The 27952-nt window shown below is 30.3% G+C and overlaps 1 protein-coding gene across 2 annotated transcripts; it reads left to right on the forward strand.

The window, feature by feature from the left end:
- The first annotated feature begins 85 nt into the window (after positions 1 to 85).
- On the forward strand, positions 86 to 27952 carry LOC119613253 (angiotensin-converting enzyme-related protein-like). Of its 2 annotated transcripts, XM_037969230.1 has the most exons (3): positions 86 to 228; positions 27180 to 27320; positions 27406 to 27928. In XM_037969230.1, the coding sequence occupies exons 2-3, from the start codon at positions 27223 to 27225 to the stop codon at positions 27722 to 27724; spliced, it is 417 nt and encodes a 138-aa protein (XP_037825158.1). In that variant the 5' UTR covers positions 86 to 228; positions 27180 to 27222; the 3' UTR covers positions 27725 to 27928. The 2 variants fall into 2 exon arrangements, with proteins under 2 accessions (XP_037825158.1, XP_037825159.1); XM_037969231.1 differs by lacking the exon at positions 86 to 228 and having other exon boundaries at positions 27184 to 27320; positions 27406 to 27952.

The raw sequence follows: 27952 nt of genomic DNA on the forward strand, positions 1-27952 counted from the left end.
AAAACAAAAAATCTCAAGGGAATTTGTAAATAATTAAATATTTAAGAAGACCAAAAAAACAAACAAACAACAACAATAAACAGCTCTACATTACTATCTCCTCAAACAATGTTTGTTTCTTAAGTCTTTTGTTTTTATAAAGTCATTTGGAGTATTTTGGGGTGTTAAGAACACCAATCATTAAACAACAACAACAAACAGCTGTACATTAATAACTTTTCAAACAAGGTTTGTTTCTTCAGTCTTTTGTTTTTATATGGTTATTTAGTATAAGTTTTAGTTTTGTTTTAGGGGTGTTAAGAAAACAAGTAGTTGTTTGCATTTCAAATTTCTATATTTCAATAGTATTATGGTCATTTAGAGTTTTTTTGGGGTGTTAAGAAGACCAATCATTAAACAACAACAACAACAAACAGCTGTACATTAATATCTTCTCAAACAAGGTTTGTTTCTTAAGTCTTTTGTTTTTATATGGTCATTTAGTATAAGTTTTAGTTTTTTTCATTTTTGGGGTGTTAAGAAAACAAGTAGTTGTTTGCATTTCAAATTTCTATATTTTAATAGTAATCAGTGTTAATTATTAAGTTAAAACTTAAGATCGTTTAAACATATATGGTTTGAGGATTTTTTATGGTATTTAAAAATTGAACTCAATTATCTGTGAATATACAAAGTTGATCAATGTTTGTAACATTCAAAAATATTGTTTCCTTACCCACCTTAAAGTATGGCAATTGTCTCACAATCACTTTCTCTCAAGTTAATTGTGTGTGCCTGCCTAGCACCGTCCTTCCGTCTATCTATATGTCTGTCTGTCCACCTGTCCCTCTGCCTTTAAGTTAAAACTCAACTTGAATTATGAACAAGTATCCACCATCAAATCATATGTGGCAAACTAAAGAGTATTTCGGAAGATTCCCTTATAAATCGCACAGTGGTCTATCTATCTGTCTGTCCACCTGACCGTCTGCCTCTAAGTTAAAACTCAATTGAATTATGAACAAGTATCCATCCATCAAATCATATTTGGCAAACCAAAGAGTATATTGGAAGGTTCCCTGATACATGACACAGTGGTCTATCTATCCATCTGTCTGTCTGTCTGTCCACCAGTCCATCTGCCTTAAAGTTGAAACTCAACTTGAATTATGAGCAAGTATCCATTATAAAATCATATGCACAGTGGTTTAGAAACTTTTATTTTTGGAAATAATTCGGTATCTCTGAGACTATTGGATATATTTCACAAGTTTGGAGTTGAGGTGTTTAGCTCACATATAAAATTTGTTTATGTCGAGTTTTATAATTTTAAGTCAGTAATGAGTAATTGGCATTTTTAAAACAGTTATAACTGTTTAAACTGTATTTAAGAGGGGGGGGGGGGATGTAGGTTCACTTGTGTAGGGGTTAGGTAAAAGTTTCAGTACCCTACAAACTGCATTACTGGAGAATAATGTTGCAAAATTTCTCTAGCTCTTTCCGTTCCGAACTTTATCCTGTTTTCAACAGACAGCTGGACAGACGGACAAGCATGATTAGAACCTCTTAGAATTTAGTTAGCCCCTTTTGGTGCCAACAGAGGCTAACATATTTACTGACAATCAGAGGGCAATTTGGGCGATATCAGTTGGTCGTTTTGAATTGTAAGATGCCGAAATGCTTTACGTTAACATCTGCCGTGTTGGCCTTATTTCTCGGTGGTACTTTTTTAACCACTGAGTAAACTGATTAAAAGACACACATTACCCCGCCTCTTTGTATAACTTACTTGCCTGTGGCAATTTTTGTAAATGTGCCAGTCCATGTACAAGCACTTTGCTCAAGTATTCGAGATCTCTGACCATTGTTGAACCGTTGTTTAACTTCCGAGATGAAAAAATATCACTTACGTTTATAACGCAGATGTTGAGACGGCAACATCAACTAGTGACGTATTAAGTAGTCTGTGGTCTGGTATGAACACATTAAAGCCTGAACATACCTGACCAGGAAAGGAAAATTCAATGGTATAACTTGTTTGAAATAACTTTTATTCATCATCATTCAAGAAAACACACTTCCCATTCATTGGACACCCTTATAGAAACATCCAATATACTCACTCATACATAAGGACGAAGGATGATCCGTACATTCATCCTGTATCATTTAACATGCATTTTTTTCCTACGCTTAGTCCCACACTCACTTCTCTGTGGGGCATCTGTTGATTTCGCCAACAGCACCGAACTTATCCCGAATTATTAACTTTACCATGTATCAGTCTTTTATCCAACATTCTCTTCCCGCGAATTTGGGTTTAAACTACAACCACTACGTGCACCCCATGATACCAGATTAGATCTGGTTCGATCCTATGTCAAATTATTTCAAAGAAAGGCCGAGTATACATCTAATTATCACTAGTTCACCCGGCAGACTAGAGGTACTGGTAGCACCTCTTTTCCCCGGGATTGCAATCACATCAAAGTAACATTCCCCCCGGGGGTGGGGTGGGTATTGGATTGTAAGAAAGCTTTAACCGAATACTCTTACAGAGGTAAACTATACATCATATGGGTATCAGACCAAGTACTCGGCTCGAAGGTAGTGTGTAGAACCACAAAGATCATATGGAGTGACCTTAACGAGAGCAGAACAAGAAACCTACTCAAAATGAGCAAGTCTATGGTCACACATGGTTAACAGCACAACTATACATGATTAGACGTGTGAATTCAGATGAATGTAGAGCATGTAGAACTACGGAACACATTCTTTGTCATTGTTAGGATTTTGTCAAAATTTGATACAAGAATATCTTGGGAGTGATTTATACCGAATATAACATCACTCACGAACATTGATTTGAAAATTCTTAGGAATTACGTCTAGGATACTGAGTTTCTGAGCATTCGAACCTTATATCACTCACGAACACTGATTATAAAATTCTTAAGTATTACGTGGAGGATACTGAGTTTCTGAGCATTAGAACCTTAATGGTGATCAAGGAAGTTAATCATTGGTCAACTATATAAGGTTTTTGTTTTACCAACAAACATTTCCCATGAAATAGAGCGTATAACAAGTAGAGGCCTAGGTGTATTTTTTCGGATTTGATGTTTAAATAAAAATAATATACTTCTCTAAATAAAAGTTGTTCATATCACTGTGACAAAGAACTGATACTGATTAATTTCTGTCATATGAAAAAAAACTCCTTCAAATAATAATAAAATTTCATTATAATCAAGTATGGAACAGAATTATAAAATGTTTGCATATAATTAAAAAAATTTTGATGGACATTTTAAATGTCAATAAAAACTGTCAACTGTATGAATGCACTCACATGTGAGCGATAAAAATTAGAATAAATATCAAATATTTTAAAAGTCCTACTCCATGAATATTGATTAAGTTGATGAAATGATGATAACGAAATTATTTTTTTAAGATTTTTTTTTTCAATTTAAAAATCTTTTAAAACTATAAAATCGATTTTTTTTGCTCAACTGTTATCATCATTAGACAATCATTAGTGGTTTGCTAATAAATCTTAAATTAAATAAAAAATTCAGTTTTTTTATTTCAAAATAAAATTTATTAAATTGTTATTGCCATTTTAAATTAAGATCATATGGTTTGTTAATAATACATTTTTGCCTCAAATGGCAGACAACTCTCTGCTGCGTTAAGATATTTATAACTAACTCCAGAATCACCTATTATTAATTCCATTTACGATCATAATAAATACTCACAAGTATTATTAAGTGATTTTTTTTTGTTTTGCTCTGCCATTTAAACATTTATGATGTCTGTATACCTAAGGCCAGTCCGGCAATATGGACCTCTTTACACATGACATCACAACCAGCTGTTTTTGCTTAAACATAATATTTTAAGCGGAGTTTTCTTAAAGTGTCACAATTGTATGCTATTTTTCCTTAAAGATCATAACACTTGCCTTCATGGGGATTTCAAATAGAAAACAATTGCTCACGTATCACGAAAAAAAACACTGGCCATTCACTCCATTTATTGAAATAGGTGGTTGTGCTTGTCTAGCACTAAATGTAGGCCAAATTTATGTATATTTTTTCTTCGAGAAAAAACAACAACTTAAAATGTAAAAGTGCACGTATATATCACCAAATAGATTTGCTAGTTTTCCGGCAGCTCCTAGATACATAAAATGAAATAAAATTATTGTTTTAAAATGCGCATAAATTTTGTTATAGAAAAAAACCGATTTTAATCTAATTGTTAGATAAAAAAATGAAAAATTTTTTTTAAAAAATGAAAAGGTAATTTTTTGTAAAAATTTTTTGGATGCTGTACAGCAAAAAACATATTTTTTTCTGTTGTAATTTGTTGGAATGTTTTGCCAATTAAAGAAACGTGTGCTTGTAGCTTAAGTCTTTTGTTTTGGTGTTTGACCAAACGTTTGCTTAATTTTAATGAGTTTATGCTTGTTTTTCATTAGATTTATTAGTTGTTTTAAATGTTTACTAGTTTTTTAAAGTAGGATTTTAAATTTAGGGAGAATAGGTTTAAAATGCGACCCAATATCTACATATAATTTCTAGTTCTATTCTAGTTCAGTTCTAATTCAGTTCTGTTCTAGTTCTGTTCTAGTTATGTTTCTAGTTATGTTCTAGTTCTGTTCTAGTTCTGTTCTAGTTCGTTCTAGTTCTGTTCTAGTTCTGTTCTAGTTCTGTTCTAGTTCTGTTCTAGTTCTGTTCTAGTTCTGTTCTAGTTCGTTCTAGTTCTGTTTAGTTCTGTTCTAGTTCTGTTCTAGTTCTATTCTAGTTCTTTCAGTTCTGTTCTAGTTCTGTTCTAGTTCTGTTCTAGTTCTGTTCTAGTTCTGTTCTAGTTCTGTTCTAGTTCTGTTCTAGTTCTGTTCTAGTTCTGTTCTAGTTATGTTCTAGTTCTGTTCTAGTTCTGTTCTAGTTCGGTTCTAGTTCTGTTCTAGTTCTGTTCTAGTTCTGTTCTAGTTCTGTTCTAGTTCTGTTCTAGTTCTGTTCTAGTTCTGTTCTAGTTCTGTTCTAGTTCTGTTCTAGTTCTGTTCTAGTTCTGTTCTAGTTCTGTTCTAGTTCTGTTCTAGTTCTGTTCTAGTTCTTTCTAGTTCTGTTCTAGTTCTGTTCTAGTTCTGTTCTAGTTCTGTTCTAGTTCTGTTCTAGTTCTGTTCTAGTTCTGTTCTTCTGTTCTAGTTCTGTTCTAGTTCTGTTCTAGTCTGTTCTAGTTCTGTTCTAGTTCTGTTCTAGTTCTGTTCTAGTTCTGTTCTAGTTCTGTTCTAGTTCTGTTCTAGTTCTGTTCTAGTTCTGTTCTAGTTCAGTTCTAGTTCTGTTCTAGTTCTGTTCTAGTTCTGTTCTAGTTTGCTCTAGTTCTGTTCTAGTTCTGTTCTAGTTCTGTTCTAGTTCTGTTCTAGTTCTGTTCTAGTTCTGTTCTAGTTCTGTTCTAGTTCTGTTCTAGTTTGTTCTAGTTGTTCTAGTTCTGTTCTAGTTCTGTTCTAGTTCTGTTCTAGTTCTGTTCTAGTTCTGTTCTAGTTTGTTCTAGTTCTGTTCTAGTTCTGTTCTAGTTCTGTTCTAGTTCTGTTCTAGTTCGTTCTAGTTCTGTTCTAGTTCTGTTCTAGTTCTGTTCTAGTTCTGTTCTAGTTCTGTTCTAGTTCTGTTCTAGTTCTGTTCTAGTTCTGTTCTAGTTCTGTTCTAGTTCTGTTCTAGTTCTGTTCTGTTCTAGTTCTGTTCTAGTTCTGTTCTAGTTCTGTTCTAGTTCTGTTCTAGTTCTGTTCTAGTTCTGTTCTAGTTCTGTTCTAGTTCTGTTCTAGTTCTGTTCTAGTTCTGTTCTAGTTCTGTTCTAGTTCTGTTCTAGTTCTGTTCTAGTTCTGTTCTAGTTCTGTTCTAGTTCAGTTCTAGTTCTGTTTAGTTCTGTTCTAGTTCTGTTCTAGTTCTGTTCTAGTTCTGTTCTAGTTCTGTTCTGTTCTAGTTCTGTTCTAGTTCAGTTCTAGTTCAGTTCTAGTTCAGTTCTAGTTCAGTTCTAGTTCAGTTCTAGTTCAGTTCTAGTTCAGTTCTAGTTCAGTTCTAGTTCAGTTCTAGTTCAGTTCTAGTTCAGTTCTAGTTCAGTTCTAGTTTAGTTTTATTTCTAGTTAGGTTCATCTGTTTTGTCTGTCTGTCTGCCTTATTCCTCCAGTATGTCTGTCCGATTGTTTATGCCACCGTATACAAGTCTGTCTGTCTTTTTGTATGTATGTCTGTCTGTCTGTCTGTCTGTCTGTCTGTCTGTCTGTCTGTCTGTCTGTCTGTCTGTCTGTCTGTCTGTCTGTCTGTCTGTCTGTCTATCTGTCTGTCTGTCTGTCTGTCTGTCTGTCTGTCTGTCTGTCTGTCTGTCTGTCTGCCTTATTCCTCTAGTCTGTCTGTCCGATTGTTTATGCCGCCGTGTACAAGTCTGTCTTTCTGCACGCTTTTCTGTCCATTTGTCTGTCTTTTTCTCGTTTCATCTTTATGGTTTTCTCTCTGCATATCTGTCTGTCTTTTGGTCCATTTTTAAGATTTTCACCTAAAAGAATAATGTAACTATAACAAGACTATAATTGTCTTTAATAAAGTCAATTTCTCGAAAAGTGTCGGTGTCAGTATCAATTCGTCGGGCTTTGCTTTCTCACTTATTATAAATTGGAAACTAAAAAAAACTTCGAATTTTATATAATTAAGTGTTAACCAATCTTGTATTTCAAACTATAAAAGGTCTTAATTATCTTTTTTAGTGATAATTATTACACAATTTTCCAATAAACAAAAAAATCTAAGAAATTTGTCACATTTTTCCTTTTTGTGTCCATAAAAATTTGTCTTAAAATGTTAAATATTCTTAAAGATATTTGCCAAAATGCTAAAAACACAAAACTTTTTTCAATATTTGTGATTTTTTCTATATTAATTTGCCAAATTAGGTATGGACATCGTATGGACAGAAGAAAAAAAAACTAAACATAAATATTTTTGCAATATATTTTTTTTTTTTTGGAAAAAGAAACAAGCGAGCATCAAGTCAACCTACAAACCAATAAAAAAAAAAAAAAAACAAAATAAGTTGAAACATTCAACAGTCCATAGCCTGTTAGCAACTCTCTTTAAGATGTTGTAAATAATATTAATTGTTACGATTCTGTCAACTACAAGTCGAGTAAATGTTGTTGGCATTTTTCAAAGCTTGTTGCTTCTATAATTCTCGTAACAACGTTAGTTTGCAACAGTACACGGAGAGAATAAATGCGTTGATATAAATGAATCCTTTGCTTTAACCAAAAGTTAAGTTAGTTTACAGTTGAACGAAATTCCTATGGCTGTAGTTAAAATCTTTTAAATCTTTTGTTTATTGCTAAAATTTTTTCTCAGTGTCACTAAAATGTATATTAGGGAATAATAGTTGTAACATGCTAACAACATCTACTAACTATTGTAAGTTGTAGCTGCTGTCGCCGCTGTTGTCGCTGCTGATGTTGCAATAATAAAAATGCAATTGCAATAATACATATAAAATTTACAAAGAAAAAACTAAAGTAAAACACAATAGCATATGTTTAGATATGCCACACGATATGTACAAATAAAATAGCAACCACAAAAAAAATATATATATATATAACTATAACAACCATCTATAATAGTTCGTAGTGGCGGCAACTAAAACTTTTGCTATGAATACTACAGCTAAAAAATGCAATTTGAAGACAGTCAAATAAGCAGAGTAAAACTACAATGAGGACAACGATGATGCAGACGATGACAACGACAATATAACAAAGACAAATCAACCATAAAAAAAATTAGCAAGAAGATACTGGGTTAATAAAATTTCAATAAATTTTTGTCAGTTATAGATTTTTATTGAATGAAAATGGCAAATAACGAAAATATTTGAAATATTTCGTTCAAAATAAGACAATAAATAATGGAAGCCTTAAAATCGAACTATAAACTGAAGATTATATAACGAAAACTCTAGTTTACATTAAGTAAATTAAAGTTTACATTGCTTACATCATAGTTTACTCGTTAATACTTACATACTTTAATATATATTGTGCATATATACATCATAACCTACTAGAAAAGAACTAGAACAGAACTAGAACAGAACTAGAAAGAACTAGAACAGAACTAGAACAGAACTAGAAAAGAACTAGAAAAGAAATAGAACAGAACTAGAACAGAACTAGAACAGAACTACAACAGAACTAGAACAGAAGTAGAACAGAACTAGAACAGAACAGAACTAGAACAGAACTAGAACAGAACTAGAACAGAACTAGAACAGAACTAGAACAGAACTAGAACAGAACTAGAACAGAACTAGAACAGAACTAGAACAGAACTAGAACAGAACTAGAACAGAACTAGAACAGAACTAGAACAGAACTAGAACAGAACTAGAACAGAACTAGAACAGAACTAGAACAGAACTAGAACAGAACTAGAACAGAACTAGAACAGAACTAGAACAGAACAGAACTAGAACAGAACTAGAACAGAACTAGAACAGAACTAGAACAGAACTAGAACAGAACTAGAACAGAACTAGAACTAGAACAGAACTAGAACAGAACTAGAACAGAACTAGAACAGAACTAGAACAGAACTAGAACAGAACTAGAACAGAACTAGAACAGAACTGGAACAGAACTGGAACAGAACTAGAACAGAACTAGAACAGAACTAGAACAGAACTAGAACAGAACTAGAACAGAACTAGAACAGAACTAGAACAGAACTAGAACAGAACTAGAACAGAACTAGAACAGAACTAGAACAGAACTAGAACAGAACTAGAACAGAACTAGAACAGAACTAGAACAGAACTAGAACAGAACTAGAACAGAACTAGAACAGAACTAGAACAGAACTAGAACAGAACTAGAACAGAACTAGAACAGAACTAGAACAGAACTAGAACAGAACTAGAACAAAACTGGAACTAGTTAGTTAGTTAGTTAGTTAGTTAGTAGTGTTAGTTAGTTAGTTAGTTAGTTAGTTAGTAGTAGTTAGTTAGTTAGTTAGTTAGTTAGTTAGTTAGTTAGTTAGTTAGTTAGTAGTTAGTTAGTTAGTTAGTTAGTAGTTAGTTAGTTAGTAGTTAGTTAGTTAGTTAGTTAGTTAGTTAGTTAGTTAGTTAGTAGTTAGTTAGTTAGTTAGTTAGTTAGTAGTTAGTTAGTTAGTTAGTTAGTTAGTTAGTAGTTAGTTAGTTAGTTAGTTAGTTAGTAGTTAGTTAGTTAGTTAGTTAGTTAGTTAGTTAGTTAGTTAGTAGTTAGTTAGTTAGTTAGTTAGTTAGTTAGTTAGTTAGTTAGTTAGTTAGTTAGTTAGTTAGTAGTTAGTTAGTTAGTTAGTAGTTAGTTAGTTAGTTAGTTAGTTAGTTAGTTAGTTAGTTAGTTAGTTAGTTAGTTAGTAGTTAGTTAGTTAGTTAGTTAGTAGTTAGTTAGTTAGTTAGTTAGTTAGTTAGTTAGTTAGTTAGTTAGTAGTTAGTAGTTAGTTAGTTAGTTAGTTAGTTAGTTAGTTAGTTAGTAGTTAGTTAGTTAGTTAGTTAGTTAGTTAGTTAGTTAGTTAGTTAGTTAGTTAGTTAGTTAGTTAGTTAGTTAGTTAGTTAGTTAGTTAGTTAGTTAGTTAGTTAGTTAGTTAGTTAGTTAGTTAGTTAGTTAGTTAGTTAGTTAGTTAGTAGTTAGTTAGTTAGTTAGTTAGTTAGTTAGTTAGTTAGTTAGTTAGTTAGTTAGTTAGTAGTTAGTTAGTTAGTTAGTTAGTTAGTTAGTTAGTTAGTTAGTTAGTTAGTTAGTTAGTTAGTTAGTTAGTTAGTTAGTTAGTTAGTTAGTTAGTTAGTTAGTTAGTTAGTTAGTAGTTAGTTAGTTAGTTAGTTAGTTAGTTAGTTAGTTAGTTAGTTAGTTAGTTAGTTAGTTAGTTAGTTAGTTAGTTAGTTAGTTAGTTAGTTAGTTAGTTAGTTAGTTAGTTAGTTAGTAGTTAGTAGTTAGTTAGTTAGTTAGTTAGTTAGTTAGTGTTAGTTAGTAGTAGTTAGTTAGTTAGTTAGTTAGTTAGTTAGTTAGTTAGTTAGTTAGTTAGTTAGTTAGTTAGTTAGTTAGTTAGTAGTTAGTTAGTTAGTTAGTTAGTTAGTTAGTTAGTTAGTTAGTTAGTTAGTTAGTTAGTTAGTTAGTTAGTTAGTTAGTTAGTTAGTTAGTTAGTTAGTTAGTTAGTTAGTTAGTTAGTTAGTTAGTTAGTTAGTTAGTTAGTTAGTTAGTTAGTTAGTTAGTTAGTTAGTTAGTTAGTTAGTTAGTTAGTTAGTTAGTTAGTTAGTTAGTTAGTTAGTAGTTAGTTAGTAGTTAGTTAGTTAGTTAGTTAGTTAGTTAGTTAGTAGTTAGTTAGTTAGTTAGTTAGTTAGTTAGTTAGTTAGTTAGTAGTTAGTTAGTTAGTAGTTAGTTAGTTAGTTAGTTAGTTAGTTAGTTAGTTAGTTAGTTAGTTAGTTAGTTAGTTAGTTAGTTAGTTAGTTAGTTAGTTAGTTAGTTAGTTAGTTAGTTAGTTAGTTAGTTAGTTAGTTAGTTAGTTAGTTAGTTAGTTAGTTGGTTAGTTAGTTAGTTAGTTAGTTAGTTAGTTAGTTAGTTAGTTAGTTAGTTAGTTAGTTAGTTAGTTAGTTAGTAGTTAGACTGTGTAATTTATTAATAATAAGATATTTTAGCACTCGTGCTGCTTCCATTTGAATATTTCAAATTTCAATTTAATTACAACTTAATTGACATAAACAATTTATTGCTTTGCTACCAAATTACTTTCTTCAGACAAACAGGATTTTAAAGTTTAATTAACGCATTTACAAACATTTCTAATAAAATTTTTTTATCATAATTTAAACTGTTAACATTTTTAACGGATCAATAAACACATTTTGTTTTAAACAAATTAACGATAATAAATATTATCAAATATTTACAGGATTTTTAACCCAAATTTTAATTGTAACAAACATTGGCATTTAAAAATTGACACAATTTACTAAAGAATTATGACATTGTAAATGAAGTGATAATGAGCAAAAAATTTTACTTAAAAGGTTGGAAAAAAAACTTAATTAATTTAAGACAAGAGCTGAGCTGCTTTATAATTATTGTTTGGAAATATGGAACATTAAACTGGCAGTCGAAGGAATTTATTCAGTTATTTTGAATTCAATTTAAAATATTGAATGAATTGTTTTAATTAGTTTAGAATAAATATTTGCTTTAATATACTTGTTCTTCTGCAGTTATTTGTTTTTTAATGAAAAATATAAAATATAATTATGTTTTTTTCCATTAGATTAAAGATAAAAATCCCCTTGAACTACAAAACTTGCTAGACACCTATCATAAGTAAAACAGTTTGATTTGTCCAAAAAGTTTTTAAGTTAACAGGTTTAACATTAAATATAATATCTAAAAAATAACTAATTCATTTTCCACTTTAATATTTATTTAGCCCCCATTATAACCTTCATCAAATAAAGTTTTATTGCTCTAAATTTTCGTTACAATTTGTTGCATTTACAATATTTCCAAATACCACATCTTTCTTCTAAAATTACTTCAAATGCAATTGCTTAACGATTTAATTAACTAACCATGTTTCTTATTATAAATTGAAACTTTATATTTTCTTTAAAATCTTTTGATTTATTTTTTAAAAACCAGATCACAATTCTATTCGTTTGTATTGCTGCTAGCAGCGGCAAATCTTTTATTTGTGTTCGCGTATTTTGTTGCAAATGATTTATAATTACAAAAATTCTTTTTTTTTTTTGCAATCAAATGCGGATCTAAATTAAAATTATCTATTTTTTAAACTAAGTTAATAAGGCAAGTTAAATAATAATAACAGCTTATAAATGCAAAGATTAAATTGTAACAATAAAATCAAGACACATTAGATTTATTATTTATTATAGCCACTGACGTATTACGTACATTTAGTTTTAAAAAAACAAATAATTTAAATTCATAAAATTTTACAAGATATAGTATAGACAGACATTTCTTAAAATTATTTAATTTCATTTATATCAGAACAAATTGGAAAGGTAGATATTAAATAAGAAAATTGAAACGTAATTTATTTCTAAAAATAGAAATGTTAATTAAAATTTCAAACATAAACAGAATCTTAATTTTTGATCTCAAATTTAATTTATTTTATATATTTGGTACTTTTAATTGCTCAACTAATTGCTCTTAGTACTGAAATCAAAAGTCCTTGAAAAAGCAATTAAAGAAACAGCGTTATATAACCGCACCTAAGTAGGCAATTGAAATTGAGTACAATTGAAATAATAACCGAATAATGCTGACTAGAAACAAACTAGAACAGAACTAGAAAGAACTAGAACAGAACTGAATAGAACTAGAACAGAAAACTAGAACAGAACTCGAACTAGAACTAGAATAGAACTAGAACAGAACTAGAACGAACTTAGAACAAACTAGAACAGAACTAGAAACTAGAACAGAACTAGAACAGAACTAAACAGAACTAGAACAGAACTAGAACAGAACTAGAACAGAACTAGAACAGAACTAGAACAGAACTAGAACAGAACTAGAACAGAACTAGAACAGAACTAGAACAGAACTAGAACAGAACTAGAACAGAACTAGAACAGAACTAGAACAGAACTAGAACAGAACTAGAACAGAACTAGAACAGAACTAGAACAGAACTAGAACAGAACTAGAACAGAACTAGAACAGAACTAGAACAGAACTAGAACAGAACTAGAACAGAACTAGAACAGAACTAGAACAGAACTAGAACAGAACTAGAACAGAACTAGAACAGAACTAGAACAGAACTAGAACAGAACTAGAACAGAACTAGAACAGAACTAGAACAGAACTAGAAAGAACTAGAACAGAACTAGAACAGAACTAGAACAGAACTAGAACAGAACTAGAACAAACTAGAACAGAACTAGACAGAACTAGAACAGAACTAGAACAGAACTAGAACAGAACTAGAACAGAACTAGAACAGAACTAGAACAGAACTAGAACAGAACTAGAACAGAACTAGAACAGAACTAGAACAGAACTAGAACAGAACTAGAACAGAACTAGAACAGAACTAGAACAGAACTAGAACAGAACTAGAACAGAACTAGAACAGAACTAGAACAGAACTAGAACAGAACTAGAACAGAACTAGAACAGAACTAGAACAGAACTAGAACAGAACTAGAACAGAACTAGAACAGAACTAGAACAGAACTAGAACAGAACTAGAACAGAACTAGAACAGAACTAGAACAGAACTAGAACAGAACTAGAACAGAACTAGAACAGAACTAGAACAGAACTAGAACAGAACTAGAACAGAACTAGAACAGAACTAGAACAGAACTAGAACAGAACTAGAACAGAACTAGAACAGAACTAGAACAGAACTAGAACAGAACTAGAACAGAACTAGAACAGAACTAGAACAGAACTAGAACAGAACTAGCAACAGAACTAGAACAGAACTAGAACAGAACTAGAACAGAACTAGAACAGAACTAGAACCAGAACTAGAACCAGAACTAGAACAGAACTAGAACAGAACTAGAACAGAACTAGAACAGAACTAGAAACTAGAACTAGAACAGAACCTAGAACAGACTAGAACAGACTAGAACAGAACTAGAACAGAACTTAGAACAGAACTAGAACAGAACTAGAACAGAAACTAGAACAGAACTAGAACAGAACTAGAACAGAACTAGAACAGATCTAGAAATGGACATAGCTAAACTAGATCTCGTGATGACTCGTTAACGCAACAAAATTCCAAATATATTGTCTTATTATTGGCCCTTTTTTGTATGCGCTACAAAAATGTTGCGATATAGTTTAATTTTATTGCCAAATACTTCAATTGGAAAATCATCTCAAATTCTTACATAAAACCTCATGCCCGTTAATTAATTTATTTCTTCACTTTACGAGAACCATTGCCATAAATATATTTATAAAGAAGCCAAAATTGAATTGCACTAATTGCCTAAAAATCTCAATAAAGTTTAATTTATTTTACAAGCACTTAATGACCAAAATTCTTTAATTATTTCTGTACTGGTTTTACGCAAATCAACCCAAAATAAAAGCAAAATTGCCATAATTTCAAACGCTTAAATATTGCAAACATCAAACAATTTTAACCAATATTTAAGATGTTTTTAATAATACACCATTCACTTGTAATTTGGCAAGAAAACAGCATATTCTAGCCACACACTCCCATGTGGTCTTTTGAAAATTTACGAATTTAAAAAAAATTAAAAACTAATCATGTTTGTGTTCAGACATAGAAATAAAATGCAACAATTTAATGAAAGACCAATACGTTTGTTCAAGACATCTGATAGATAATAGCCATCCATCCATCCATCCATACATTTTTATAAAATACATATTTTTTCAATATTATGTTTGTCTTTTTTCAAAACTAGAGCAGCAGCAACAGAAGTAACAGCGCAGCACATTTTTGTTCAGAAGCTTTTCTAAAATGTTTATAATCGTTATTTGAACATGTTAACAATTTTTAGTATTTTTCATATTATTAGAAAAATATTTATAGAAAAAAAAGTTTATACTTGTTAGCGGTCTGTGTTGCAAATGTTTTAAAAATTCATTCATTGAATTGAGTTTCGGTTACTGTTTTAGTTTTATTTTTATTAAACTGCCTGCAGTTATAGTTTTCGAGTCTGTCATCTATCAATGTTTTGGATTATTAACAACAACATAAAATGGCCAACAGTTTTAACTGCTTAGAAATTGCTTACTTGCAGTACAAACATGTGTGACTGTAACTATTGCTGCTGTTATAAAGTCCGCTCAACTGGCATCCGTCTACAATTGTTATAGATTTTTTTCATATACTATTCTCTTATATATCTTACGACGACTTGACCATTCAACATGAAAAATCCGTTTCAAATTGTTTATAATGTTGTAATAATTAAAATGAAAATTTATAGTTTTTTTGTTTCCAGCAAATTCTTATAAAAATGATTTTGAAAGTAATAGTTGCAAAAGCATAAAAATTGCGTAAAGCATATTTTTTTGTTTGTTTGTTTTGGTTTTAATTGAAAATTTTAATAAAAAATCATGAAAATGATAAAAATTTGATATATGTTACTGATATTTTAAATTTAGATCAATCCATAGTTTTGGCTATAGTTTAGTCTATAGTATTGACTATAGTTCAGTCTATAGTATCTACTATAGATCAGACTATAGTCTTGACTACAGATCAGTCTATAGTCTTAGCTATAGATCAGTCTATAGTTTTGACTATAGATCAGTCTATTGTCTTGACTATAGATTAGATTATTCTATAGCTTCACTATAGATCAGTCTATAGTCTTGACTATAGAATAGTCTATAGTCTTGACTATAGAATATTCTATAGCCTTGACTATAGAATAGTCTATAGTCTTGACTATAGAATAGTCTATAGTCTTGACTATAGAATAGTCTATAGTCTTGACTATAGAATAGTCTATAGTCTTGACTATAGAATAGTCTATAGTCTTGACTATAGAATAGTCTATAGTCTTGACTATAGAATAGTCTATAGTCTTGACTATAGAATAGTCTATAGTCTTGACTATAGAATAGTCTATAGTCTTGACTATAGAATAGTCTATAGTCTTGACTATAGAATAGTCTATAGTCTTGACTATAGAATAGTCTATAGTCTTGACTATAGAATAGTCTATAGTCTTGACTATAGAATAGTCTATAGTCTTGACTATAGAATAGTCTATAGTCTTGACTATAGAATAGTCTATAGTCTTGACTATAGAATAGTCTATAGTCTTGACTATAGAATAGTCTATAGTCTTGACTATAGAATAGTCTATAGTCTTGACTATAGAATAGTCTATAGTCTTGACTATAGAATAGTCTATAGTCTTGACTATAGAATAGTCTATAGTCTTGACTATAGATTAGTCTATAGTCTCGACTGTAGAATGGTCTATAGTCTTGACTATAGAATGGTCTATAGTCTTGACTATAGAGTAGTCTATAGTCTTGACTATAGAATAGTCTATAGTCTTGACTATAGAATAGTCTTTAGTCTTGACTATAGAATAGTCTATAGTCTTGACTATAGAATAGTCTTTAGTCTTGACTATAGAATAGTCTATAGTCTTAACTATAGATTAGTCTATAGTCTTGACTATAGATTAGTCTATAGTCTTGATTATAGATTAGTCTATAGTCTTCACAATAGATTAGTCTATAGTCTTGACTATAGACTAAAGACTACTCTATAGTAAAGACTGTAAACTACGTAATAGTCAAGACTATAGATTAGATTAGTCTATAGGCGTGACAATATATTAGATTAGTCTATAGTCTTGACTATAGATTGGTCTATAGTAATGACTATATATTAGTCTATAGTCTTAACTATAGATTAGTCTATAGTCTTGACTATAGATTAGTCTATAGGCCTGATTATAGATTAGTCTATAGTCTTTACTATAGATTAGTCTATAGTCTTGACTAAAGATTAGTCTGTAATCTTGAATGTAGATTATTTTATAGTCTTGACTATATACTATTCTATAGTCTTGACTATAGGTTAGTCTATAGACTAAAGACTACTCTATAGTAAAGACTGTAAACTACGTAATAGTCAAGACTATAGATTAGATTAGTCTATAGGCGTGACAATATATTAGATTAGTCTATAGTCTTGACTATAGATTAGAATAGTCTATAGCCTATACAATAGTCTATAGTCTATACAGTCTTGACTATAGCGTAGTCTATAGTATTGACTATAGAATAGTCTATAGTCTAGACTTTAGAACAGTTTATAGTCTGGATTATAGAACAGTCTATAGTCTAGACTATAGATCAATCTATCAATCAGTCTATAGTCTAGACTATACATCAATCTATAGTCTAGACCATAGATCAGAATATAGCCTTGACCATAGTTCGATCTATAGTCTTAAAAATAGATCAGTCTATAGTCTTGAATATAGATTAGATTAGTCTATAGTCTTAACTATTTATTAGTCTTGATTATGGATCAGTCTAAAGTCAAGACTATAGATCTATCTATAGTCTAGACTATACATCAGTCTATAGTCTAGACTATAAATCAAAATATAGTCGTGACCATAGTTCAATCTATAGTCTTGACTATAAATCAGTCTATAGTCTTGAATATAGATAAGATCAGTCTATAGTCTGGACTGTAGATTAGATTAGTCTATAGTCTTGACTATAGATTAGATTAGTCTGTAGTCTTGACTATAGATTAGTTTAATCTATAGTGTTGCCTATAGATTATTCTATATTCTTGAATATAGATTATTCTATAGTCTTGATTATAGATTATTCTATAGTCTTGATTATAAATAAGTCTACTGTCTTGACTGTAGATCAGTCCACAATCATAACTATTGATCAGTCTATAGTCTTGGCTATAGATCAGTCTATAGTCTTGACTATGGATTAGTCTATAATCATGAATATAGATTTGTCTATAGTCCTGACTAAAGATTAGTGTATAGTCTGCACTATAGATCAGTCCATAGTCTTGCCTATAGATTAGTCTATGGTCTTGACTATAGATTAGTCTATAGTCTTGGCTATAGTTTAGTCTATAGTCTTGACTATAGTTAATCAATTGTCTTTAACATTTTAGTCTATAGTCTTGACTATGGATTAGTCTATAGTCTTGACTATAGGTCAGTCTATAGTCTATACTATAGGTCAGTCTATAGTCTTGACTATAGGTCAGTCTATAGTCTTGACTATAGGTCAGTCTATAGTCTTGACTAAAGATAAGGCTATAGTCTGGACTAGAGATCTATATATATCCTTGGCTGTTGATCCGTAATTTACTTAATATTATATTGTTAAATTTTTTATAATAAACAAATTTGATAGGACTTCTGTTTGGAAATTAAATTTATTTTTAAATTATTAAGTGGTTTTACTAGAAAATAAAGTCTCCATATAATAATTGAAAAAAAATTTCAAGCTTTGTTATTTATAAAGTAATAATTTTGGCTTTAAAATTTTTTTTAATTATTTTTATTTTCTTTTTTTCAAGGCTATTATATATTTAGAAGATTTCACATAAATTTTAAAATAAAAATATTTTCAAACCTACTAAACAGCCTTGTTTCATGTACTTTGAGTTCATATGGTTAAAATATTTATGGTAAAATCTAAAGCGCTAAAAACTTGTTAAGTTTGAGATTAATCATTGTTCTATTAGGTAATTGTTAAGATATTATTTCAAGTTTATTGTGTTTACAGGAAAACAGAAGCTGTAATAAATATTTATTAAATTTGGTCTTGATCACTTTTAGTCAAATATTTGAGCAGTGTGAACATTGTGTTATTTAATATGAATCTTCTTTTGATTGTTATTGTTTATTTGCTATATATTATATTTTTTTCTCGATTTGTATAACAAAATGTATAATTATAATTCTTATAAAAATTATTAGCTTTTTTTGTTATTAATATCCCCTACACTTAAGAATTTTGGGTATTAAAGTTTCAATAAATTTAAAACGAAGTTTAACACTAATTACTTAAATAATGATGTCATTACTTTTTCAATTAAAAACTTTTCAATTACATTTTATTTTCTAACATAATTTTAAGATAAAAATCAATCAAAATTTTTTGTGTCAGTTTAAATATTAACCTGAAACCTCTTTTAAACTCTCCTTATATGGTTGAATCTTTTGACACAAACGATCTTATGACAAAAAAATCTTTAATTAAAACTTTGATTTGTTGAACTCAATGAGTTCAGCCTCCGATATCACCTAAATGATATAAATCATGTTAAAAACATGTAGAGTACTTTCAAAACATTATATTTTCAATAATAAAAACTTCAATTTTATTTTGAATTTAATGTTCCACTTCACTGCCTTAAAACTACTAGAGAGACAAACCAAACTAACACTAAAACCACATGTTTAAAAGAAAAACTTTACAAAAACAAAAAAATTCCCAAGCTTTAGTATTTAATATTAAGCAATATTTGCAATATTTAATTGAAATTAAACTCATGTGTAAATTATCACAAAACATGCTATAAAATCTAAAAAAAAAAAACTAAAAACTAAAACAAGACATTAACAAAATATACACAGACGTTGAAAAAAAAGCCATAAACAATGCATTTATTGTTTTATGTCCTCCAAGAGGTTTTTTTTTTTGTAACAATATTGTACTACATATTAGTTTAATTTTTTTTCTTTTAACTATTTAAAGGTCATTTAAATGTATGCAATGTATAAATCATATGGTTAATGCTCTTGTTGTTTTGTTGCTGTTGTAAGTTTTCTTAAAGGTTCTTTTTGGGGCTATACATATTTTCGAAGCTGTTGCCATCTAAACGACATTAATTTATACGAAAAGTGTATCAATTGTGGAATTTCTGTTAGATTTGTGCAATATCCTCTAGTTGTAGACATTAGTGCCATAAATCACCTTGAGGTGATGTCTTATTCCATTGAATTTAGTTTTTTTTTCTATTTTGGAAATAATCATGTGGGTAAATTTTGCAAAAGATACTGTAACTTAGTACAATATGTAACTTATGTTAGAATGACAATTAAATAAAATAAAGTAAAAACACATCATTAAGTACTAGTTTAATTACAGTTCTGTTCTTTTCTAGTTTTGTTCTAGTTCTAGTTCTGTTCTAGTTAGTCTGTTCTAGTTCTGTTCTAGTTCTGTTCTAGTTCTGTTCTAGTTCTGTTCTAGTTCTGTTCTAGTTCTGTTCTAGTTCTGTTCTAGTTCTGTTCTAGTTCTGTTCTAGTTCTGTTCTAGTTCTGTTCTAGTTCTGTTCTAGTTCTGTTCTAGTTCTGTTCTAGTTCTGTTCTAGTTCTGTTCTAGTTCTGTTCTAGTTCTGTTCTAGTTCTGTTCTAGTTCTGTTCTAGTTCTGTCTAGTTCTGTTCTAGTTCTGTTCTAGTTCTGTTCTAGTTCTGTTCTAGTTCTGTTCTAGTTCTGTTCTAGTTCTGTTCTAGTTCTGTTCTAGTTCTGTTCTAGTTCTGTTCTAGTTCTGTTCTAGTTCTGTTCTAGTTCTGTTCTAGTTCTGTTCTAGTTCTGTTCTAGTTCTGTTCTAGTTCTGTTCTAGTTCTGTTTTAGTTCTGTTTAGTTCTGTTCTAGTTCTGTTCTAGTTCTGTTCTAGTTCTGTTCTAGTTCTGTTCTAGTTCTGTTCTAGTTCTGTTCTAGTTCTGTTCTAGTTCTGTTCAAGTTCTGTTCTAGTGCAGTTCTAGTTCAGTTCTAGTTCAGTTCTAGTTCTGTTCTAGTTCAGTTCTAGTTCAGTTCTAGTTCAGTTCTAGTTCAGTTCTAGTTCAGTTCTAGTTCAGTTCTAGTTCAGTTCTAGTTCAGTTCTAGTTCAGTTCTAGTTCAGTTCTAGTTCAGTTCTAGTTCAGTTCTAGTTCAGTTCTAGTTCAGTTCTAGTTCAGTTCTAGTTCAGTTCTAGTTCAGTTCTAGTTCAGTTCTAGTTCAGTTCTAGTTCAGTTCTAGTTCAGTTCAGTTCTAGTTCAGTTCTAGTTCAGTTCTAGTTCAGTTCTAGTTCAGTTCTAGTTCAGTTCTAGTTCAGTTCTGTCAGTTCTAGTTCAGTTCTAGTTCAGTTCTAGTTCAGTTCTAGTTCAGTTCTAGTTCAGTTCTAGTTCAGTTCTAGTTCAGTTCTAGTTCAGTTCTAGTTCAGTTCTAGTTCAGTTCTAGTTCAGTTCTAGTTCAGTTCTAGTTCAGTTCTAGTTCAGTTCTAGTTCAGTTCTAGTTCAGTTCTAGTTCAGTTCTAGTTCAGTTCTAGTTCAGTTCTAGTTCAGTTCTAGTTCAGTTCTAGTTCAGTTCTAGTTCAGTTCAAGTTCAGTTCTATTTGAATTTCCTGGTCACTTCTATGATACACGGACGTCACAGTTAAATTTTGATTTATTCCCATGACCTCGTAATTAATTATTTTGGACCATTTTAACTTAATTTGATAAAAATTCCCCATAGAAACAGTACATTTTCCCACTGCCTTGCTATCGCCATATGGAAAACAAAGATCAATTTATTATCTTTTGTTTGAGCAGTTTTTTCTTAATAATTTATGATTTATTATTAATTTAAACAATACTGTGGTTTAAAAATTAACCATTGTTGTAAAATTGTCACCATAAAACTTCTCACATTTACGCCTTCTTGGCTCTTTCTTACACAATTGCAGTTAGACCCCCTTGAGTTATGAGTTGTAATAGAGTTACTAGCAATAAAGTTACAAATAGAAAAAAATAACCGGGTTTAAATAATTTTTGTTGTTGGTTTTTTATTTCAAACAAAAGTTTTGCATGTCTATAAATAGTTTACGATCTCAGCCATGAATGGTAGTAAATCACGATTTGTTTTTATTTTTTCTAAATATATATTTTTAGATCACTTTAAATAAGACCTCTATGGCTAAATTTACAAAGGTATAAGTTTGTGTAATGTCGAGTTAATATTGAGATTATGTAAAAGGATTTAAAGAATATGTATGGTTTCAATATTGTAAGACCAATAACTAGTTGCTTAGATAGACTAAAACAATTTTTCAATTGCTTGTAGAAAAAAAAAGGTTGTTTGCCTTTCGTTTTTTTTCTAATTTTGCAAAATTCATTGCTGTCTTTCAAATGGCCACTTAAAGTCACTTGCAATGGGGTTTCAAACGACCGACCAACCAAGCAACCAACATCAAAGCAGGCCACTATGTTGGTAGGTTATACATGCATTTCGTGCCAGATTTATTTGTTTGATTGTTGTTGCTTACTTTTGCATATTTATTTTAATTTTTTTTATAGTTTTTGCTTCTAACTCTAAAGTTGCTTTAGTTGCCTTAACCAACCTCCTGGTCACATTTTCCATACGTCATTACGTTTATGGTAAACAACGTTGGCGTTTACTTATGTGGCATTTTTCCAACACTTAGTCACACTTATTAAGTTTATTTAAGTTATAGGAGTTGTATTCTTTGTTATTTTTACTTTCCAGTAAATTGCTGGTTAATTTTTTATACTTTAAGTTTCAACGAAATGTTTTAATATTTCATGCCCTATTAATTTTAATAGTTGTCATTTAGTTTTTTATTTCCTTTAATTTCTTTATTAAATAATCGTTATTAAAAATATTTGTTTAAAAAAAAGGTGCAAATTATAAACGTAAGTTAATTGTAAAGTGCAGCTTCGCATTAATCAAATATTGGTTGACAAGCTTTATGACTCTAAAAGCGAAGAGTGGAAGAAAAAACGAAAGACTTAAGCTAGAAACTTTAAAATAAATTGAAGTGATTTTAAAGTAAAGCAAAATTTTTGTGAAAAACTATGTTTAATTGTACATAATTAAAGTAATTAATTAAAATGAAAGACTTATGCAATAATCTTTTAGTAATTGCTAGTTAGTTGATAAAATTAAAAATCTTTATTAGCCTTTGCAGTGTTTAGTGTTTAAACAGAAGAAAAAATCAAAATTGCTTTTCTTAATTACTGGACTAATTCTTGACGGAACTAGAGCCGAACTAGAACTGAACTAGTACTGAACTAGAACTGAACTAGAACTGAACTAGAACGGAACTAGCTGAACTAGAACTGAACTAACGAACTAGAAACTGAACTAGAACTGAACTAGAACTGAACTAGAACTGAACTAGAACTGAACTAGAACTGAACTAGAACTGAACGAGAACTGAACTAGAACTGAACTAGAACTGACCTAGAACTGAACTAGAACTGAACTAGAACTGAACTAGAACTGAACTAGAACTGAACTAGAACTGAACTAGAACTGAACTAGAACTGAACTAGAACTGAACTACTAGAAACTGAACTAGAACTGAACTAGAACTGAACTAGAACTGAACTAGAACTGAACTAGAACTGAACTAACTGAAACTAGAACTGAACTAGAACTGAACTAGAATGAACTAGAACTGAACTAGAACTGAACTAGAACTGAACGAGAACTGAACTAGAACTGAACTAGAACTGAACTAGAACTGAACTAGAACTGAACTAGAACTGAACTAGAACTGAACTAGAACTGAACTAGAACTGAACTAGAACTGAACTAGAACTGAACTAGAACTGAACTAGAACTGAACTAGAACTGAACTAGAACTGAACTAGAACTGAACTAGAACTGAACTAGAACTGAACTAGAACTGAACTGAACTGAACTAGAACTGAACTAGAACTGAACTAGAACTGAACTAGAACTGAACTAGAACTGAACTAGAACTGAACTAGAACTGAACTAGAACTGAACTAGAACTAAACTAGAACTGAACTAGAACTGAACTAGAACTGAACTAGAACTGAACTAGACTGAACTAGAACTGAACTAGAACTGAACTAGAACTGAACTAGAACCGAACTAAACTGAACTAGAACTGTACTAGAACTGAACTAGAACTGAACTAGAACTGAACTAGAACTGAACTAGAACTGAACTAGAACTGAACTAGAACTGAACTAGAACTGAACTAGAACTGAACTAGAACTGAACTAGAACTGAACTAGAACTGAACCAGAACTGGACTAGAACTGGACTAGAACTAGAATATAAAACAGAGTATGATTTGAAGTTCTTAACTTGAAAATGAGTGATATTCTTAACAAGCAACTAAAAGGAAAAATGAAAAGGGTCTGATGGAGAACTGAACTAAAACCTGTTAAAATTTTTCAAAGCACCTTTTTAATTTGTGAATTGTTATTTAGAGTCAATTAAAATCAAAACATTTGGACTACCACATATGTACATCGTATAGAAAAACTAATAAATATTACACATCTGCGTGAAGACACAGTGGATCAAGGCAAAAGTGTGTGCGTAATTAATGCTTGTATTAGATAATAATGACATAATAAACACTGCACTTTACTTTGGTAACTAAAACATAATTTGAATAACACCTTTTTGTTAAGTAATAGCCTGTCTGTCATTAAAAAGAAATATTTCACTGTCTATAGCAAACATGCATAATGCTAAGTAAATTACATAAGTACTCGATATTGGTTGTTTCTAAATCTAATATAAACAAATATTCAATGTTGTTTTTTTTAAATATCTGTTTTAATTTATTTGATTTTTTAAATTCTCCAGCCGGTTTTCAAATGTTTACAAAATTTTGCAAAATAATATTATTAAAAAATAAAAAAAGTGCTAGAAAAACGAGTTAATAATTGCTTTTTAAAAATAAAACACATAATGCAGAAAAAAACTCACTTTAAACTGCTCTATTACATTTTTTCAATTTATATTTTTTTTCTATATTTTATTGAAATATGCATAAAAAAGGAAGTTGTGCAAATTTGTCTATCTGTGATTATATATTGAACTAAAAATCTAGTTTCTCTATATTTATAATAAAAAAGGTGAACAAAAAAAAACCGAGTTGTATGTAAATAAATAATAATAAACTGGTTTAAATTAAACTATGATTCAATATAGAATGTTAACAAAAAAAACTAAGTGTATTAACAAAAAATAATAATAAAACTAATCAACTATACTACTAATGTAAAAACTAGTAAATTATGTAAAAAAACTTATAGATACAAACCCAAAATGGTTAACGAAGGCAAACTCATGGGAAAATAGATTTTACTTATTATTTTATTTTTGGTATTTATTATTATGAATGAATGAAATTTAAATTAAATGTCAAGAGAATTCAAAATTTAAATTGGCAAATATAGGACTGGATTTGAAAATTATCTACATGTGTGGAAAAGTCTAATGTAGAGGACAGTTTGTGGTAAACAAATTTTTTAAAACATCAAACTTCGTTCAATACAATATTTATGTAATTTTTAGAAAATGAATGAAATAAGTTTTCTTTAAATAATTGTTATAAATAAGATCAGTTCTAGTTCAGTTCTAGGTCAGTTATAGTTCAGTTCTAGTTCAATTCTAGTTCAGTTCTAGTTCAGTTTAGTTCAGTTCTAGTTCAGTTCTAGTTCAGTTCTAGTTCAGTTCTAGTTCAGTTCTAGTTCAGTTCTAGTTCAGTTCTAGTTCAGTTCTAGTTCAGTTCTAGTTCAGTTCTAGTTCAGTTCTAGTTCAGTTCTAGTTCAGTTCTAGTTCAGTTCTAGTTCAGTTCTAGTTCAATTCTAGTTCAGTTCTAGTTCAGTTCTAGTTCAGTTCTAGGTCAGTTATAGTTCAGTTCTAGTTCAATTCTAGTTCAGTTCTAGTTCAGTTCTAGTTCAGTTCTAGTTCAGTTCTAGTTCAGTTCTAGTTCAGTTCTAGTTCAGTTCTAGTTCAGTTCTAGTTCAGTTCTAGTTCAGTTCTAGTTCAGTTCTAGTTCAGTTCTAGTTCAGTTTAGTTCAGTTTCTAGTTCAGTTCTAGTTCAGTTCTAGTTCAGTTCTAGTTCAGTTCTAGTTCAGTTCTAGTTCAGTTCTAGTTCAGTTCTAGTTCAGTTCTAGTTCAGTTCTAGTTCAGTTCTAGTTCAGTTCTAGTTCAGTTCTAGTTCAGTTCTAGTCAGTCTAGTCATTATGTTCTAGTTCAGTTCTAGTTCAGTTCAGGTTCTAGTTCAGTTCTAGTTCAGTTCTAGTTCAGTTCTAGTTCAGTTCTAGTTCAGTTCTAGTTCAGTTCTAGTTCAGTTCTAGTCAGTTTAGTTCAGTTCTAGTTCAGTTCTAGTTCAGTTCTAGTTTCAGTTCTAGAATTCAGTTTAGTTCAGTTCTAGTTCAGTTCTAGTTCAGTTCTAGTTCAGTCTAGTAAGTTCTAGTTCAGTTTCTAGTTCAGTTCTAGTTCAGTTCTAGTTCAGTTCTAGTTCAGTTCTAGTTCAGTTCTAGTTCAGTTCTAGTCAGTTCTAGTTCAGTTCTAGTTCAGTTCTAGTTCAGTTGAGTTCATTCTAGTTCAGTTCTAGTCAGTTCTAGTTCAGTTCTAGTTCAGTTCTCGTTCAGTTCTAGTTCCGTTCTAGTTCAGTTCTAGTTCAGTTCTAGTTCAGTTCAGTTCGTTCTAGTTCTAGTTCGTTTAGTTCAGTTCTAGTTCAGTTCTAGTTCAGTTCTAGTTCAGTTCTAGTTAGTTCTAGTTCAGTTCTAGTTCAGTTCTAGTTCAGTTCTAGTTCAGTTCTAGTTCAGTTCTAGTTCAGAGTTTCTAGTTCAGTGTCTAGTTCAGTTCTAGTTCAGTTTCTAGTTCAGTCTAGTTCAGTTCTAGTTCAGTTTCTAGTTTCAGTTCTAGTTCAGTTCTGGTTCCGTTTTCTAGTTCTAGTTCAGTTCTAGGTTCAGTTCTAGTTCGGTTCTAGTTCAGTTCTAGTTCAGTTTCTAGTTTCAGTTTCTACGTTAAGTTCTAGTTCAGTTCTAGTTCAGTTCTAGTCAGTTCTCGTTCAGTTCTATGTAGTCAAGTTTCAGTTCCTAGTTCAGTTATCGTCAGTTCATCAGTTCTGGTTCCCTTCCGGTCTCACCTTCTAGTTCACTTCTGGTTCAACTTCTAGTTCAGTTTTATTCAGTTCTACTGTCAGTTATTGTTTAGTTGTATTAAATCTTCTATATATTTTAGAATATGTTTATTTTCTCGGATATTTTTAAATCGTTTTTTAATAGCGACCACCATGTGTGTGGAGCTTGCCACTCAAAATTAATTGTTCATAAAAAAACACCAAAAAAGTTTTTTGCTAGTTCTAAAAATAAGACTTGATTTAGCAATAAAAACTACCTGTTGTGATTAGAGCTGAGAATTTATTGAATTAAAGCTATTATGCGAGCCAGCGAAAAACCCCCAGTGTTTGGCTTTTGTGTGAGAAAGACCTAAGACACAAACACTAAAGAAGCCACTTTATACAAAAAATAAATAAAAATATTTTTAAATATTTATTAACTTTATGGTTATTGATTCTTTAACATTAAATAAATTTAAATAAAGCAACTAAAACAAAATTAAGTTTTTTTTCCTTTATTTTGGTAATAAACAAATTGTGGAAGTTATTAATTTTGTTTGGCACTATGTTTGAGATATGGCAATAGGTCAGGGTTTTTTTAAATAAAAAACTTTGGAAATGAAAACAATCATTTTTTACACATGAATTCTTTTTTGGCTTTAAGAAAAAAAGGTCATTTTTCATTAGTAATATTAAGAAAAATATTAAATTTTCTGTGTTAAGTTAACTAATTTTTGTAAATTTTCATATGTATATTTACAGATATTTTGTTTCCACCGTCTTGCAATTTCAAATCTATCGTGGTATGTGTCGTGCTGCTGGCCAATATGATCCCAATGATCCACGTAAACCTTTGCATAAATGTGATGTCTATCGTCATCCTGAAGCGGGCAATTTATTAAAGTGAGTTGCTATAAGATATAGTATTTTAGCAACACAATAGACTTAAGTTGTTATAATTTTCATTTTTTGTTTTATAAATTTCTAGACAAATTATGTCCAAAGGCGCTTCACAGCCCTGGCAAGAGGTTTTGCAGGAGACTTTGGGTGAAGGCCGCTTAGATGGCTCAGCCTTACGTGAGTATTTTGCTCCCCTTGAGGAATGGTTACGTTTGGAAAATTTGCGCACTAATGAATATGTCGGATGGAATTATGATGGTGATTACTGTAAACGCAGCATTGAAACTGCCAATCTGCAAGTATTTGGCGGCTATTACAATCACTCACCTGGTGTTGAGCAAATAAATCACTTATTGCTTGGCACAATAATGTTATCATATTTAATTGTATTTTATTTAAAATTATAATTGTTTAAAAAGTTTTTATTTATAATTTATAAGTTTTTTTATAAGGCACAGCATTTTTCTATTTAACACATAAACATACACGCAGAGAAAAAGTATGGTTTGACATGGTTCCAGTAATCATTATAACATGATTAGAAGACTAATTCTGTTCTAGTTCTTTTCCAGTTCTGTTCTAGTTCTGTTCTATTCTGTTCTAGTTCTGTTCTAGTTCTGTTCTAGTTCTGTTCT

The sequence above is a fragment of the Lucilia sericata genome, unplaced genomic scaffold (assembly GCF_015586225.1).
Source record: "Lucilia sericata isolate MDLA Ls3-8-SP2 unplaced genomic scaffold, ASM1558622v1 Contig002030F_arrow, whole genome shotgun sequence".
Classification (NCBI taxonomy): domain Eukaryota; kingdom Metazoa; phylum Arthropoda; class Insecta; order Diptera; family Calliphoridae; genus Lucilia; species Lucilia sericata.

Coding starts and splice junctions, on each gene's coding strand:
- LOC119613253 (XM_037969230.1), top strand. CDS start 27,223: ATGTGTCGTGCTGCTGGCCAATATGATCCCAATGATCCACGTAAACCT. Junction 27,321..27,405: donor GAAGCGGGCAATTTATTAAA/GTGAGTTGCTAT, acceptor ATAAATTTCTAG/ACAAATTATGTCCAAAGGCG.